The 16669-nt window shown below is 43.6% G+C and overlaps 2 protein-coding genes and 1 pseudogene across 2 annotated transcripts; all 3 read right to left on the reverse strand.

Annotated features, from left to right (window-relative positions):
* Positions 1-1828: 1828 nt before the first annotated feature.
* LOC109898418 (2',3'-cyclic-nucleotide 3'-phosphodiesterase) lies at positions 1829-7427 on the reverse strand. Its single transcript, XM_031833997.1, has 4 exons — positions 7229-7427; positions 4180-5733; positions 3936-4063; positions 1829-3310 (listed from the first exon to the last, which is right to left on the reverse strand). Exons 2-4 carry the CDS (start codon positions 5711-5713, stop codon positions 2849-2851), a joined length of 2124 nt encoding a protein of 707 aa, XP_031689857.1. The 5' UTR covers positions 5714-5733; positions 7229-7427; the 3' UTR covers positions 1829-2848.
* A 1137-nt stretch (positions 7428-8564) lies between these two features.
* On the reverse strand, positions 8565-11154 carry LOC116375950 (tetratricopeptide repeat protein 25-like; annotated as a pseudogene).
* On the reverse strand, positions 10757-12896 carry LOC109897596 (tetratricopeptide repeat protein 25-like). The gene is made up of 4 exons (XM_031832808.1): positions 12280-12896; positions 11839-11992; positions 11651-11712; positions 10757-11537 (listed from the first exon to the last, which is right to left on the reverse strand). The coding sequence occupies exons 2-4, from the start codon at positions 11957-11959 to the stop codon at positions 11238-11240; spliced, it is 483 nt and encodes a 160-aa protein (XP_031688668.1). The 5' UTR covers positions 11960-11992; positions 12280-12896; the 3' UTR covers positions 10757-11237.
* Between the last annotated feature and the right edge of the window lie 3773 nt (positions 12897-16669).

The raw sequence follows: 16669 nt of genomic DNA on the forward strand, positions 1-16669 counted from the left end.
TTCCTAGTTCAAAATGATAAATATTCAAAATTGGCCATGCTGTCAATGAAGCATGATTTATGCCATGCTCAAAACTGCAAAATCAGATGTGAGTTGGAAGACAATTGGGAACTCTGGAAAAACTAACTAAGTCTGGGAAAACATGTTTTGAATTTTCATCCAACTTGGAATTGTAAACCGGGAACTCGGGCCTCTTTCTGGAGCTACGACCTGAATACCACTGACATCATCATGTTTCAACTTTTTTTTCTTCCTCCCCCGAGTTCCCAGTTGTCTTCAAAGCATCATAAATCCAGAGAACGCCAGACTTTGATGACAAAATTTGCCTACGAAGGACCGCCGCTCCACCTTCCTGTTCAAGTGAGCACAGCACAACAAGGTGAGTCCAAAAATGTGTGGTATGCTGCTGCATAAATGTAATATGCCAGGGAGATATGTATACTGTAGCTAAGAAAGTAATACTAAGTGTATGTTGTGTAGTAAGCCGTTAGTAGCCAATGTGCCTCACCCTAATAATTTGTTCTATTTTCACCTCTTAATTTCACCTCCTGTTCTGACTTGGTGCACATGTATCAAATCAAATCAAATTTATTTATATAGCCCTTCGTACATCAGCTGATATCTCAAAGTGCTGTACAGAAACCCAGCCTAAAACCCCAAACAGCAAGCAATGCAGGTGTAGAAGCACGGTGGCTAGGAAAAACTCCCTAGAAAGGCCAATACCTAGGAAGAAACATAGAGAGGAACCAGGCTATGTGGGGTGGCCAGTCCTCTTCTGGCTGTGCCGGGTGGAGATTATAACAGAACATGGCCAAGATGTTCAAATGTTCATAAATGACCAGCATGGTCGAATAATAATAAGGCAGAACAGTTGAAACTGGAGCAGCAGCACAGTCAGGTGGAAGTTGAAACTGGAGCAGCAGCATGGCCAGGTGGACTGGGGACAGCAAGGAGTCATCAGGTCAGGTAGTCCTGGGGCATGGTCCTAGGGCTCAGGTCAGTTGAAACTGGAACAGCAGCATGGCCAGGTGGACTGGGGACAGCAAGGAGTCATCATGTCAGGTAGTCCTGGGGCATGGTCCTAGGGCTCAGGTCCTCCGAGAGAGAGAAAGAAAGAGAGAAGGAGAGAATTAGAGAACGCACACTTAGATTCAGACAGGACACCGAATAGGACAGGAGAAGTACTCCAGATATAACAAACTGACCCCAGCCCCCCGACACAAACTACTGCAGCATAAATACTGGAGGCTGAGACAGGAGGGGTCAGGAGACACTGTGGCCCCATCTGAGTAGCCTATAACGTGTTGAGAAATGTAATCAAATATTGTAAAGAGCTTTCATGGTCTGCTTATATGCCATCTTTATGCTACAGTTCTGACTTGGTGTACAGGGAGAGCACTGTAAGAACAGCCCATGTTCTGAATTCTGTCACTGTACATTTCAAAAGTGCTGAACATATAGTTGACGTCGGTCCTAGCATGCTCATGTCTCTATCGAAATTACGGCTTGCCTCTATTCTTGTCATCCCCTTATGCCATACTTTGTACATCTCAATTATCAGTAGAAACCACATTTATTAAGTCACTCATTACAGCAGTTTTTTTTTTTTTAAAGGCAGTAAATGAGGGTGAATGAACTGTTTCGCTGCCAGACAAGGCTCCGCTGACAGCCAGGTGTAGCGGTGGTAAAGTGCAAAGAATGTATTGTGGCTTTGCTGGCATGGATCCCACTTGCCCCACCAAGATTTACATGAAAAATCACAACTGGTGTACAGACAAGGGAACAGTCTTGAACCGGGTGTAACTGTACACATTGCATTAAGACAATATTTGGCGCAAAGCAAATTATTTTATTAAGTGTACAAAACATGTGCAAAAACAGTGACTCATTGGAAGAACTAAACAAGCATGGCTTTGCCCTAAGAAACCTACACATCAGTCATGAACAGACAGCGGATACATACAAGTTGACATGCAAAACCTAACTGGTTGACAGAAAGAGGGATGATCCCAGGCTGCAGTCTCCTATACTACAGAATTGTGGCCTTGGTTTCACAGCATTTGATAAGTACCAAGTAAGTGCCAGCTAATGAAACAAACTGCACATTCATCAGCATTCTCCCTTTGATTTCTGCAGCATCGTGCAAAAAGAGTTAATTAGGAATGGCCTCTATGGAGGACAAGCATACACAGACAACCTTTTTGGCCCATGAGCTACTTGTGAAATTACCCAACTCTTTCCTTCGTACCAAACATACAAACACATGGCTAAACTGACCAAACCACAGGAAATGACTGAAATAGATGTGCAACTTCTTTTGCGAACAAGCTAAATCATGACTAGAACTACATCTGCTAAACCTGGCATGCATTGAAAACACTATGAGCCACTCACACAAAACATGAAAATATCTAAATGCTTAACACTGACATATGCGGAAGTTTTTTTTAAATATAGTGTTAGACATGAATTGAGTAGGGAAAATAGTGGTCAAACGGTGAGAAGCGGTACTAGGAGAAGCAGTACTACATCTGTCAAAACTGCAGCTGAGCCATGAAATCAGGCCTCGTCTTCAGAAATCCTATCCAATTGCAACTATGGCACTAAAAACGCATGACAAGACACTGAACAAGATGCTAAGCTTGACCTAAACTGTGGTATAAAGGCCTCTTGGGTTGTGCAGCAAAGCAATAGAGAAAGGCACACAGCTTGTGAATTTGGGGTGGGATATCCAAGACGCCTCCCAAACCCCAAAAGTAGCACAAACACACAAACTTCCCCACAGACCAATCAGAACACTAGTACGCCACTCATCCAGAGCCATCCATTTCCACCTTCCCCCTCTCCTTTACAGTATGGTGCACTTTTGCTTCTTCTTCTTGTCCCCGTCTTTCTTGGTCGAGTCAGCCTTCTTGGGCCCGTAGAGGCTGGAGAAGCAGGCCTGGGCGGAGATGGGCTCCCTCAGACTGAGCAGCCACCTCCCCTTGCCGTAGTAGGCCAGGGAGCCGAGCTCCATCTCCTCCACCAGCTCTCCCTCCTGACCCTCTTGCTGCAGCGCTAGGATCTCCAGCAGGTCGAAGCCCGTCTGTTGTGGCTCAACACCCTCCGCACAGCCCAGGGTGATGTGGGCACGGCTACCAGCGGGCAGGGTGGCGGCGGCTGGGACTACAGACACCACCTCCTCAGCATCGGCAGGCCACAGGGTCAACTGATCCTCAGAGAGTGAAACCCGGGCACCAACAGTACGAGGTGTGACGAAGAGGGCACTGAGGGACAGCTCGAACGCAGAGCCATACAACTCTTTAACAGCCTAGAGTGGGAAAAGAGGGGTTATTTCAAAATGGATCCCCCGAAAAGTTAAAATACATTTAAACAATGCACTGGTCATCAGATTTTAAATAAATAAAACAAGGCCAATATGAGCGGTGTGGTAAATAGGATGAGGTTGCATTTGACAAATAATTCCCATCACCAATATACACAAAACAAAAATAAATGCAACATGCAAAGTCTGTCCCATGTTTCACGAGTTGAAATAAAAGATGCATATGCATTTTACACACATATGTTTATATCCCTGTTCATGAGCATGTCTCCTTTGCCAAGACAATCCATCCACCTGACAGGTGTGGCATATCAAGAAGCTGATTAAACAGCATGATCATTATACAGGTGCACCTTGTGCTGGAGACAAAAGGCCATTATAATTTGCAGTTGTGTCACAACAATGTCAGATGTTTTGAGGGAGCATGCAATTGGCATGCCTCCCAAGTGGGTGGGCCCACCGCTGCACCCCTGCCCAGTCATGTGAAATCCATAGATTAGGGCTTAAATTAATATATTTCAATTGAGTGATTATCTTATATGAACTGTAACATCATTGAAATTGTTGCATGTTGACTTTATATTTTTGTTCAATATACTTTCAGACTTACTAGTTTGTCTGCATATTCCTTGGCTCCCTCAGCCTTGCCATAGTCACAGAATTTGGTAGTGCAATGAAGAACGCCATTGGCTTGGAAATACTGCTCCAGGTCCACCTCTTTCTCAGCCTCAACAGTGACTGAAAAAAACAAAACAAAGCAAGCTCAGTTGTCGCAGTCAAGCTCAAGAGACTAAAATCAGAGTCAGATATAAACAATAGAAGTCTGTATCACAAGACCGTTGTGCTGTACTCACAGTCAGGCAAGTGCTTCTTGAAGGCCTCAAGCGTGTCCAGCGTCTTCAGGAAATCCATGGATGTGCACCTGACCTTGTCCTGTATGCCAGGGAGAAGGAACCAGCCAAAGAAAAGGGGCAGGGATGTCTCCTCAAGAGGTACTTTCATGGCCTGGATCTGGGCCTCCTCTAGCCCCCGCTGAGTTCTCTTGGCCAGCTGTGGCAAGTCTCTGCTCCACTCAGTGCGGGGCTCCAGAAACATGGCCACCAGCCGGTGCTGCTCTGCCACCTCCCCAAGACGGGCCAGCCGATCATGGGTATGGTTGGTGTCATCCACCACTATCACTTGAGCAGATGTTCCTACACTGCAGCAGGCTACCACAGCATCGTCAAAAGCCTTGTACCCATCTGCCGATGCTTCTGGACTCTCCGGTTTCACACCATGGTCATCAGCACAGCAGACCGTGCAGAGACCCTGGTAGTTATCTGCAATAGCACGTGCCAAGAGGCTCTTGCCGCTGCCGGGGAGGCCTCTGAGGATGATTAGAGTGCGAGAGGTGCGAAGTGTGGCTTTGGTCTGCTCATGCTCCAGGAAGGCAAAAGATAGGGTACCAGGAGCGGGAATCTGCTCGACAACTTCGGCCTTCTGCTGCTCCACTGCATCTGCCTCACCTGCTGCCCGTTTCTCGGACTCTACTTCTTTAACAATTTCAGCTTCTACCAGTTTCTCTTCCATCACAGTCTCAGCCTCTACTGGTTTCTCTGCTTCCAATTTCTTCACAGCCTCAGCCTCTACTGGTTTCTCTGCTTCCACTTTCTTCACAGCCTCTACTGGTTTCTTTGGTTCCGGTACAATTTCAGCTTCGATCTGTTTGTCTGCCTCCGCTTCCTGTACAGTTTTAGACTCCGCTGGCATCTCTGGCACCACCGCCAACACAACACCAGATTCTGCCTGCTTCTCAGATTCCCCAGGCTCTTTCTCTTCGAGCAGTTTCACGTCCTCAGATTCTGGCTGTGTGACAGGCTCGGGCGCTGCCTGCACAGACAGTTTAACAGCCTCTGGGACGGGTTCAGCCATTTTCTCTGGCGCAGTTTCAATGTTATTCTCTGCTAGAGGCTCATCTAAAGGCAGAGGCTCTGGTGTTTTCTCTGGCATTGGCTGCTTTTCAGGCACTGTGGTCTGTTTTTTGTCTGGTTCGAAGTACAATGCTGTAGCTGACTCAGAGACCTCTGAGCTCTCTAGTTCTGGTTGTTTTTCTGGGTACTTCTCTGCTTTAGTCACAACTTCTGGAGATGTCTCTGGAACCTTCTCAGGAGATTCAGACATGTTCTTTGGTGATTTTTCTGCTTTAGGCGCCGTCTCTTGCATTTCTTCTGACATTCCTGACTCTGTCAGCATATCTGGCAAACGCTCCATTTCTTGCCCATTCACTGGAGATTCTGCAGGATCTATTGGAGAGTCGAGTTGTGACTGGGGGCAGTCTCCTGCTCCAGTCTCCTGTTGCTCTCGAGTCTCTGACGCGGTGTCCAACACCTGGTTCTGCTCAGCATCCATATCTGGGTTCCTCAATGGACCTAATGATAAACACGGGTTTAGACAAAAGATTTGCACCCTGAAAATACATGCAATAATAATGATACAAATGAAACTCATACAAATGCAATACTTGGAAAACAGGAACTTTATATTTGAAACTGTACAGCATAAACAATGAAATGGTGCTGGAATTCCTTTAAACTTCCAAGCTGTAAATAAAAAATAAAAAAATAAAAAAAAATATATATATATATATATATAAATAAATATTCCCTTGTGCAAAGATTTGGGATACCACACTATCACTTTCTGAGGGAGTCAAATGATCTCTGTTGGTATTTCTAATAAGAGTTATAGGGAGCAGCAGACTCTCATTATATAATTACTGTACTGCAGCGGTTTCTCTGTGGAGTCCTGCCGAATCAGAGCTCGTTGTGGGCAAGGCCTCCACCGGTTTGCGTCCTGGACATCAGATTATTCGGAGTAATAAATCAAAGTGATAAAAGGCATTGGGTGGTTGGCTTGGCTCTATCGACCTTGATTACTAAATGGTTTAAGCACAGCTGGCATCTTTGTAGTGGTATGTGAGACGTGGATGTGTGTGTAATGCATGCCTTCATGGGCTCTGAATTCTCAAAACATCCACATAAATCGGCTTGAACTACTGCCCGTCTTGCATTATACGTGTAGGTGGGAAACACTTAATTGGGAAACAAGCGTCAATTAGAATGCATTAACATTCATCCGTAAAACCAATAATAAAAATTTAAAAATGCATCAGCAATTTGGTACTGAATTAGGTCGATTAATAAGCGAGGTTCAGATATAGGTTATGCAAAATCGCCGAACAGTGCGCTCAGCCTCCGGCGACTAGGCCGGGGTGAGAAATTAACACCTGCGACTGATTATACCAGCCTTTTGTGTGGACAAGGGCTCGTATATCCGCTTTTAAAAAAAAGCACATTTTTAAAAATCGCCAAGGAAAGTATGTACAAGTTATATATATTTTTGAGTAACAGACGGTCAGTAGCGCAATAGCCTACATGTTCGTGAAATAAGATTCATATATATATATATATATATATATATCAAAAAAAGCATGGTCATCACCGTTACAGGCTAGACAAGTTCACCAAGAAACAAACGACATTCGAAACAGCACATCGAAGGATAATATTTATGGTGAGTGAATCTTCTGTAAAAGATCAGATGAGAATGTTTTTAGTGCGACGGTGTAAACGCGGCTTCTACCGTGTAACAATGAAATGATGAAACGGGGAGTGGCTGCAATGCAATCACCACGCTAACAGACAAAAACAAAATCAGCGTGGCAATGTCATGTCCAAACTCAGATGCCACGTTTGAACAACAGCGATAGCCTATTTCAAAGCGAAAGAAATTGGATTTGTCTGAAAAGCGAGATTGATCACTTCGGTCAAGTTCCAAGATCGTACTATATGACGAGCAGCTTCTAATCGGGCTAACTATCATATTGATATGAATGGGACGAGATTACCGACGGAGGTTTCTTACCGTGCCTGTTGTGTCAGGAGTATGCCGCTGACTCTGCAATTTAGGCGTTTTCAAAGCTGGAAAGCAGAGGACAGTCGGCGCTGCGCGCAGAAATCTGCCCCCAACACTAGGAAAGAAAACGGAAACTACTGGCTCTTGAGCACGCGCAAGGTTTAGTGCTCTTGAGGGTGGGGTGCTTTCTATCGTTTGCGCGCCCCCGCTCTTATCAACGCGAACGTCCCATCAATGACAACGTAGACCTGGCTGAGAAGACAATTACATATGAGTTTTGTTTAATTTAAATTCCATAAACCATGGCAATAATGCCAGGGAGTCTGATAATTCATGGCATAAGTGACAACAATGATTCATTTAGTATTTTGGCAGTTTATGATTTTAGGTCCTCATCCACAACACAAACTCCTTGAAAAACAAAGCTCTGTGTACATTTTCCCCCCAGAAATGCATGTTCTGTAAAGGAGAGAGAAAAAAAGAGAGAATTAGAGAGAGCATATGTGGGGTGGCCAGTCCTCTTCTGGCTGTGCCGGGTGGAGATTATAACAGAACATGGCCAAGATGTTCAAATGTTCATAAATGACCAGCATGGTCGTATAATAATAAGGCAGAACAGTTGAAACTGGAGCAGCAGCACGGCCAGGTCGACTGGGGACAGCAAGGAGTCATCATGTCAGGTAATCCTGGGGCAGGGTCCTAGGGCTCAGGTCCTCCGAGAGAGAGAAAGAAAGAGAGAATTAGAGAACGCACACTTCGATTCAGACAGGACACCGAATAGGACAGGAGAAGTACTCCAGATATAACAAACTGACCCCAGCCCCCCGACACATAAACTACTGCAGCATAAATACTGGAGGCTGAGACAGGAGGGGTCAGGAGACACTGTGGACCCATCCGAGGGCACCCCCGGACAGGGCCAAACAGGAAGGATATAACCCCAGTACACAGTTCTAAAGAATTGTAGATGATTTTTGACTGGGTGCATTGTGCCAGTCAGTACACGTCTGTTGTGTTCGTCTCCAATGGCCTGCTTACATGCACATTGGCACAGGCAATTAAACCCAAGTTACCCAACACCTGCTAACAGGCTCTGCTGAAAAATGTGCCAGATCAGCAAGATTTCACAAGTTTCATAAGGCAATCCAAACACATCTTAACTGTCTTTCTAACCTATATTTCCTTATATAAAGCTTCTGGGTCATTCTCTCTCTCTCTCAGATAGTTTTAATTAGATTACCAATACCATGTGTGGAGTGCCAACGACTCACACAGTAATTGCTTTCTGGATCATTAGTCGGTGGCACGTTACACTGCAAACAAAGAGGACTCCAAAACATCTTGGTCAAGGCTTAACAAAACTCTTTATTAATGAGACACTACAAAACATTACATTGGAAACGCGCATGTGTTGCAGTACTACAGGAAACACATCAATGAAAAGGAAGACATCAACTTATACTACACAACTGTAATGATTGAATTCCTGTGTAGATGAATAATACATTTTCAAAGTAATACATCATAGCATAATTCAATTTTGTTCCCATCCAAGTGAAGTCCTTTCCTCAGCTGTATCTCCTAAGTTTATTCTGTAAGGTGTATGTACATTTTGTATGTGTGCAATTTTTCTATACATAAATATGCAAATAAAATAAAAGTATACAACAAAAACTCAAGTGGAGGTCGGAGAAGCATGTTTAAAAGACCGTTTTTATTACATTGTCCTTGAACATCTGTCTGTGGCTCCTCTTCAGTCATCTTCTGATGAGCGCTCATAAACGTTGCCTTGCCTCACGGAGAGCCTAAATAAGGGCATCAAATATTGAATCAGTGAGCCATTGTGATTTGACAATAGGAAAGAAGTGACATGAATTGACAAGGATGTTCAGGTAACCTTCTGGATGGCATCCCTAGCAGGGTCATCCTGGAGAACCGTAGCCCTGTCCAAAGCTCTTTCAAAGTGGGCAACACCGGATTTAAAGTTGACAAGCTTCACTGGGAGGGGACACAGAATGAAAAGACTGTTAGGACCAGTTCAATGCTTTGACCAAGATCAAGTAGACAAAGACTAATCACAGTTTCCATGAAATCATCACTTGTGTCCCCAAGTTGTAATTCAAAAGAATCAGCATTGATATGCTGTCCACATCTGATCAGAATTGTATGGACATGTTCCCATTCAATCCTATAAACGTCAATGGAAAAGGGATACCTAGTCAGTTGCACAACTGAAAGCATTCAACCGAAATGTGTCTTCCGCATTTAAGCCAACCCCTCTGAATCAGAGAGGTGCGGGGGGGGGGGGGGGGGGGGGGCTGCCAGGTGAGCAGTTGTGGGGGTTTACTGCCTTGCTCAAGTGCAGAACGGCAGATTTTTCCACCTTGCCAGCTCTGGGATTCGAACAACACTGTCCCAACACTCTAACCTCTAGGCTACCTGCCGCCCCTCAATGGAACCACAGTACATAAAAAAAATACATTATATTAATTAGATCAAGCTCAGACATGAGGAGATAATGGCATTTTCTTTAAGAGTCTGTAAAGATGAACTTAAAATACAGGCCAGGGGGCCATTGCTATTGCTATGCACATCACAACTTATCAACGACTCAAACAAGGGGTATCTCCACACTTCTACCTGCACTTACTCTCTGACTGTGCCACCAACACACAGGCGTTCAGTTGCCACTTCTCATCAGCGATTTCATTGGCCACGGCGAGTGAGCGAACGCCGTAGTCCCGGGCCGCCACTGGCCAGCGGGATCTTTTCCTCCCAGCTGAGAATGGAGAAGGAAATACACAAACAACAGTGAATAGAATACATACATTAGGAGTCCTTTGTATTAAACTATTTGCTTCATCACACATCCCAAACATAAAAACACAGATGTGCCATATACTTTGAGTTTCCACCGACGCATCAATAGCCTGTGGGAACTTTCCTATTCTGGCGTACGCCCGGCCAACATTATCAAGTGCCCCTGACTTTGCGTCTGGGAGTTTGCTGTTGGACAACAAAGAAAGCGAAAGAACACTGTTAAAACATTAAGATGCAGTGTGTGAAAAGCACTTGATTAGAAATGTGGGACGTTAGAAAAATCACATACGCTTCTCTACGTGTTTATTTGGATAGTGAAGCTAAAACTCTTAATTTGGCTTTGTACTCCAGCATTTTGGACCGGAGATCAAATGTTTTATGAGCCGACAGTACAGAATGTCACCTTTTTATTTGAGGTTATTTTCATACATATCTGTTTTACCTTTTAGTTATAAATGCACTTTATGTATTTAGTCCCCTCGTTTGAAGGTGTCAAGTATTTGGACAAATTCACTTAGTTTATTAAATGAAGTCAAAAGCGTAGTATTTGGTCCCATATTCCTAGTACGCAATGACGACACCAAGCTTGTGACTCTACAAACTTGTTGGATGCATTTGCTGTTTGTTTTGGTTATGTTGTGCCCAATAGAAATTAATGGTAAATAATGTATTGTGTCATTTTGGAGTCACTGATTGTAAATAAGAACAGAATGTTTATGAACACTTCTACATTAATATGAATGCTACCATGATTAAGGATAATCATGAATGAATCGTGAATAATGATGAGTGAGAAAGATGTACCAAAGATCATGCCCCCAATACATGCTTACCGTTGACCAGGATGTATTGATAAGCATTAAACTACCATATTCATCCTTGGGTCTGTTCTGTCTTATCAGCATCAATCTCTTCCGGGCTCTTGAGTACAAAACGGGTGGGATCAGAGGGAGGGTTCTGCCGGGTCTTGTTCCACTTCTGCTGCATGAGCTTGCGGTCTCTCTCCCGCGCATAGATGGGCTTCTGCTGGCGCCAGAAATCAGTGTGTGTGTCCAGATAGGTTCTGCAGTCTCCCCCCTCCCCGCATCTTACCTTTCACCAAGTTTGGAGGACATTTATGACTTGAGTGGAATATTTGCCCTTTACCACACACTGGGCTCTGTAACTCATGCTGATAATAATGAATGTGTAAAGGGAATCAAAGGACACGGAGAGGCCAATTCTCCAGATAGGGTACGTGATAAAAGAGCATCTTCCCAAGTGTGACAGTGTATTGATTGTGTACTGAAACTAAGACAAAAGAGTGAACGTACAGGAACAGGCTAAGTAAAAGATTTCTGGCTGCCCTACCTTCATCTTTCAGTAGCTTCTCCTTATCGCTGTAGAGCTCTCCCAGAAGCTGCTTGGCTGTCTTCTCACTCTTAGGCATCTTCTTGTTCTGATGCCTCATCTCCCTTCTCAGAGGGTGAATCAGCCCCTTCGGCCGTCCCTTCTTCCCCTGCCAATCAATCCCACACACAGAACTCATCCCGAGGATAACACGCATGTAGAGGTGGGAGGAATTATGAAAAAGATGCAGCTCGTCGTCTCAAGGCTTTACCATTGACTCACCTCATCGGCCTTGTGGAAGAAGGACAGGTCGCCCTTGTTCTCCAGGTTCACAGATGAGGGGTCTGAGGTGGTAGAAAGGTAAGATATTTAGAAAACCAGATGGAAAACTCACAAAAACTGCATTATGAGAACAATGAGGTACTCAATCTGTTGGTCTTTTACAAAAATATTTTTGACCCAGTACTTACAGCCCACAGAGTTGTCGATAGCCTCTTGGGCCTTCTGGATTCCCAGTCTAAATTCCTGCAGCTCTGGCCACCGTTTGTGCCCCCTGTGGTAAAACACCAGGGCAAACTCAAAGTTTCCCATGGTGTATAAAGCTTCCGCTTTCTGATACAAACCCTGGGAAATGAGGAATACAAATAAATCAATGGATTTTGCTTGGGACATGATGACAAATCAGAAACAACAGTGTGCCTTAGTGGTCATTGAAAATAAAAAAGCTTTGAATTTCAGTACAGTAGCTGGCCAACAGGGGGATCTGTTCCGTTCCAAACAAAACAGACAATACAAAGCTTTCCTCAATAACGGCAAACACTGGCTGAGAGATAATACAATGACTGCTACACAATCATGCCAAAGGCTGAAAATGGAACAGGGCTGAATGATGCCCAATGTTTAAACTGCACCTTTAAGCATTATTTGTCCTCATAGAGAGAGGCCTCTGCGTCCCTCAATGCATTATCAGAATCTCCCATCTTTATATAACATTTCGATCTGGCAACCAGACCATTTTTGTAATCTGGCTGAAGAATCAATGTCTGAAAGAAATGTATAAACTGTCATTAGCTACAAATACAAACTTGACATACATGTAGTGTAGACTTGAGGTAGCAAAAAAGCCACTGACTGAGAAGACAGCCCAAACGACTTGGCAACCAGTGCATACGTTTTCAATTGACAGCTGTGTAACAGAAGACTAAATGCATATACACAGAGATTGCATTCAACCACAAGCATAACACTCAGCAAATATATTAAATGGTCATAGCTAAATAGCTAGCTATGATTGGCTAAATGTTTACTGTTTAGCTATCATTAGAGCTTCCCCAAATATATAATCTATGCTACTACTCGTTTCCTGTACACCCGCTATTCAATCAGATCACTCATTACACAAACTCCACAGCAGGGAGAGGTAATGCATCTTTTGTCATGTCACTCAGTCAACAAACGAGCAACCGAGCATGCACACACTGCATTGTTAACTTGTGCTGCCCTGTCCCCAAGAGGGCACGTTCGAGCGGATCACTTTTGTCGCCCTTTCAAAGTATGTTGCATTATGGGGATAATAATTCTCCGACTTGCGCCAACATGTCAACAGCATGAATGTTACAAAAATCATGTGATCAAAAAGTCATGACGTTTTGACTGCAGTCAACTGCACGTTTCTGCAGTTGATCTTCATAACTTCATCCTGCAGCCATCGCTTGCATTGTTAGGTTATGATTTCAGTTTGTGATTGTGTGACATGGGGTTTGGAGACATGTTTTTTTCTTCTCAACATGATAATGAAAACATTTGATAAACAATGGCAACACTGCCATGTTTATCTGAGCCTTGTTGTTGGAAAACCACATTAGTGTCTGACTTTTGGCTGTGTGGACTCGTCCCTCGGGACCCAAAAGGTGCACGTTATGCTTTTTAACGTAGCCCTACACAGCTGATTTAAATAATCAACTAATCCTCAAGCTTTGATTATTTGAATCAGCTGTGTAGTGCTAGGGCAAAAACAAAAATATGCACCCATTGGGTTTACAATTGCACTTTCATATCAGTACATCATTTTGCTTTATTTGAACTAATGATAGCTAGCTACCAGTGGAGGCTGGTGGGAGGAGCTATTGGAGGATGGGCTCATTGTAATGGCTGGAATGGAATAAATTAAACGGTATCAAACACATCAAACATACGGAAACCACGTTTGACTCCGTTCCACTTATTCCAATCCAGCCATTACACAGAGCCCATCCTCCTATATCTCCTCCCACCAGTCTCCACTGCTAGCTATCAAGTGGGTGGACCAGCTTTCCCAAATGTGAACAGTGTGTAAATTAACGTAAAGTTTTGCTTGCTAGCCAACCAACAACGTCAATGCCGCTATCAAAACAATATGATATGAAATATATGAAACTGATCATGACCAGATTTCATTTCACTGCGATTGGTTAGTATACATGCAATAATACTTGTATACTGTCAATCACTGAGATGAATTATTTGCATTGCCTGGCTTCATTAAAAATGATTAATCTGATGGTCCTGGCATGGTTTCGAGGCCTGTTCAGAAACCTTGAAAGTGTGGTGTCAAAGGACACTTTGATAATGAATAAAGTTGACTTCATAGCTTTTACTGGTAAGGTTAATAATACAACTCTGGTTGTGGAAAGCAGAAATGCCAGGTTGAAGGTTATTGTGGAGATGGCAAAAGATATTGAGATCGATCAAGTTTAATGGGGTTGGGGAGAGGTTTTTGGGGGAGGGGGGTGGGTGTGGTAGAAGTTAGGGAATTCATAATTGGACAGATCATAATTGGACAGATCATGATTGATCGTACATTCCAACACAGTAGGTGCACTTTAAACGTTTGTTTGCGGACCATCATCATATCGAAGAAGAAGTGTAATGGCGGCTGGTAGAGTTTTTTGAGTCGACCCTATGTAGCCGATGCGAAATGGCTAGCTAGTTAGCGGTGGTGCGCGCTGGTAGCGTTTCAATTGGTGACGACACTCGCTCTGAGACCTTGAAGTAGTAGTTCCCCTTGCTCTGCAAGGGCCGTGGCTTTTGTGGAGCGATGGGTAACGATGCTTCGAGGGTGACTGTTGACGTTGTGCAGAGCGTCCCTGGTTCGTGCCCAGGTCGGGGCGAGGGGACGGACGTAAAGTCTATACTGTTACACCTACATGGCGGAAAATTCAAGATACAAGAACAATTTGAACAGTTTGCTACGACAGCGGATGAAGGAGCGTGGAGATGTGGAAATGGACAGAGGGGAAGAAGTAAAGGAGCATAGAGGGAAGTGATGTGGTGAGGAAGATGGGCGTCAAATACAAAAAGGCAAAAATGCTCTCCGGTAGATCCAACATTTAACTTGCTGAGTTCGGGCCTCTTCCCTATGATGACAAGGATGGTTCTGGAGAGAATGGATCCTTGCCTTCTGGCTCATCCATATGTGGTGTCAGGATGGGTGGAGAAGAGGTTGGGGACTGTTGAATCTGTTATTGTTTTCTTCCGCACCATGCGTCTTGAGACAAGAACTTTGATTTGCTATGCTCTCCGGAGCTGAGCGCTGTTGAAAGGAGTGATAACTGGTGTGGTGTTAAATGTTGAGAACCAACTGAAATGGAAGATTCCCGGTGTCTTTGACGCCTGCCGTTTGGTGTGACGTAGACCCGGCGGAGAGCGTGGTGAAACAGAGAAGATACTGTCTGTCCTGCTGAGTTTTGATGCAGAGTCTTTGCCAGACAATATTGATTTAGGAGGTGTCAGGTATCCTGTGGGAGCTTTGGTCCCGACCCCTAGTTTGGTAACAGCTGATGTACAGCAACCGAATAAACATCTGCATTTTGCATTAAAATCGAATTATAATATATTTTATTAACAAAAACACAAAGATGATTAAAAAGTATTGTAGATGCTGTGTTTTCATGTTTAGAATACTGTGCTGACAGTAGTAATGGATGTGAGTACACAGTTCACACCTCGATGAGAAATTAAATTGGACAATAGCTAGCCGAAAGGCTCATAATAGCTAATTGGTGATGGAAACTTATTTGAATGATTGTATAGAAACACACATGCCACATAACAAACTGTGATCTTATAACAAAATAAACTATATCATAAACTGCCTAAATGGCACCCTATCAAATAGAAATTAGTTTAGGTGAAAATATGGCTTAACATGTTTATTTACCACAGTGTGAAACTTGAGTTTAAAAAAAATGCAGTTTTCGACCCATTAGAAAGAAAAGAAGGCGACTAATTTCTTCAATATAATTATTCATTCAGTTAAACCCATAAAACTATCTTGTGGTTTTACTGCAGGCCCGCAGTATTTCTTTCAGTCTGGAGTAGATGTGCACAAAGATGCCCTCTGTTGGTCTGAATGAGCATTAACGGCAACAACGGTTGACAGTAAAATACTATGATCTCACGCACTTTAAGGTACCTTACCATACCGCACTGCAGCACAATGCAACTACTAAATGAGGTTTAGGCTATTCCATGATACTCAAATTTTCCCTATACCAATCAAGAGATTGCTACAACCTATAGCCTAGAAATTAAAGTTTATACCGTAGGTGCACAGGTCGAGAGACAAATTGGAGTGATCAAGGTGACAGGCAGAGACACATTCAATCCCACCTTGCACACTCTTGCCTGCATCTAGCTGATGATCTGGGGTGTAATCTTTAGTCCAAACAGTTGCAAAACGTTTCAAAAGTTTCTATTGGACAAATTCAGGTATTCAAATTCATTCCCGCCCCATTTCGTTCTGTTTAAGAAACATTTTGCAACAGAATAGGCATAATGAATACACCCCTGATCACACACACACAGTTACATTTCATAGCAGCCACATAGAGCATTATCACTTTACTTGTTGTAAAATTCATTCTCGCATCTACAAGCTTTCCTCCTCTCAGCTTTTCCCTTCAATTGTGGACTTCAGTACACAACACAACAGCTATCTGTGACTAGGCACAAAAACCTCTCCTTACCAAACCTTCACACCATAACCACTAACCGCTACACAACCTACATCGTCACCATATCAAGGTTATAGTAAAACAAACCAAAATAGAACCAACACATTAGTAAACCCACAATCCAATCCCAAGTGTACAATCACGCATTACAGTGTACAGCAAGTAGTTTAGCAGTTAAACCGGCGGGCCCCGGTGCACAAACATTTATAAAACCAAAAGCTTACATTGACTTGGAAGAGTTGTAGTGTTGGATAGCCTTAGCCAGCTAGCTAACATAAATAGCATTCCTCTCTGTTTGAGTCAGGTT

Source organism: Oncorhynchus kisutch, linkage group LG10 (genome assembly GCF_002021735.2).
Source record: "Oncorhynchus kisutch isolate 150728-3 linkage group LG10, Okis_V2, whole genome shotgun sequence".
Lineage (NCBI taxonomy): Eukaryota > Metazoa > Chordata > Actinopteri > Salmoniformes > Salmonidae > Oncorhynchus > Oncorhynchus kisutch.

What these genes read in the sequence shown, in the direction of transcription:
- LOC109898418 (XM_031833997.1), bottom strand. Translation starts at nt 5,713, where the DNA reads ATGGATGCTGAGCAGAACCAGGTGTTGGACACCGCGTCAGAGACTCGA. An exon ending in CAAGAAGCACTTGCCTGACT is followed by an intron (nt 4,064 to 4,179) that starts GTGAGTACAGCA and finishes TGTTTTTTTCAG; the next exon opens with TCACTGTTGAGGCTGAGAAA. An exon ending in AGGAATATGCAGACAAACTA is followed by an intron (nt 3,311 to 3,935) that starts GTAAGTCTGAAA and finishes TTCCCACTCTAG; the next exon opens with GCTGTTAAAGAGTTGTATGG.
- LOC109897596 (XM_031832808.1), bottom strand. Translation starts at nt 11,959, where the DNA reads ATGGGAAACTTTGAGTTTGCCCTGGTGTTTTACCACAGGGGGCACAAA. An exon ending in TATCGACAACTCTGTGGGCT is followed by an intron (nt 11,713 to 11,838) that starts GTAAGTACTGGG and finishes CTACCACCTCAG; the next exon opens with ACCCCTCATCTGTGAACCTG. An exon ending in TCTTCCACAAGGCCGATGAG is followed by an intron (nt 11,538 to 11,650) that starts GTGAGTCAATGG and finishes ATTGATTGGCAG; the next exon opens with GGGAAGAAGGGACGGCCGAA.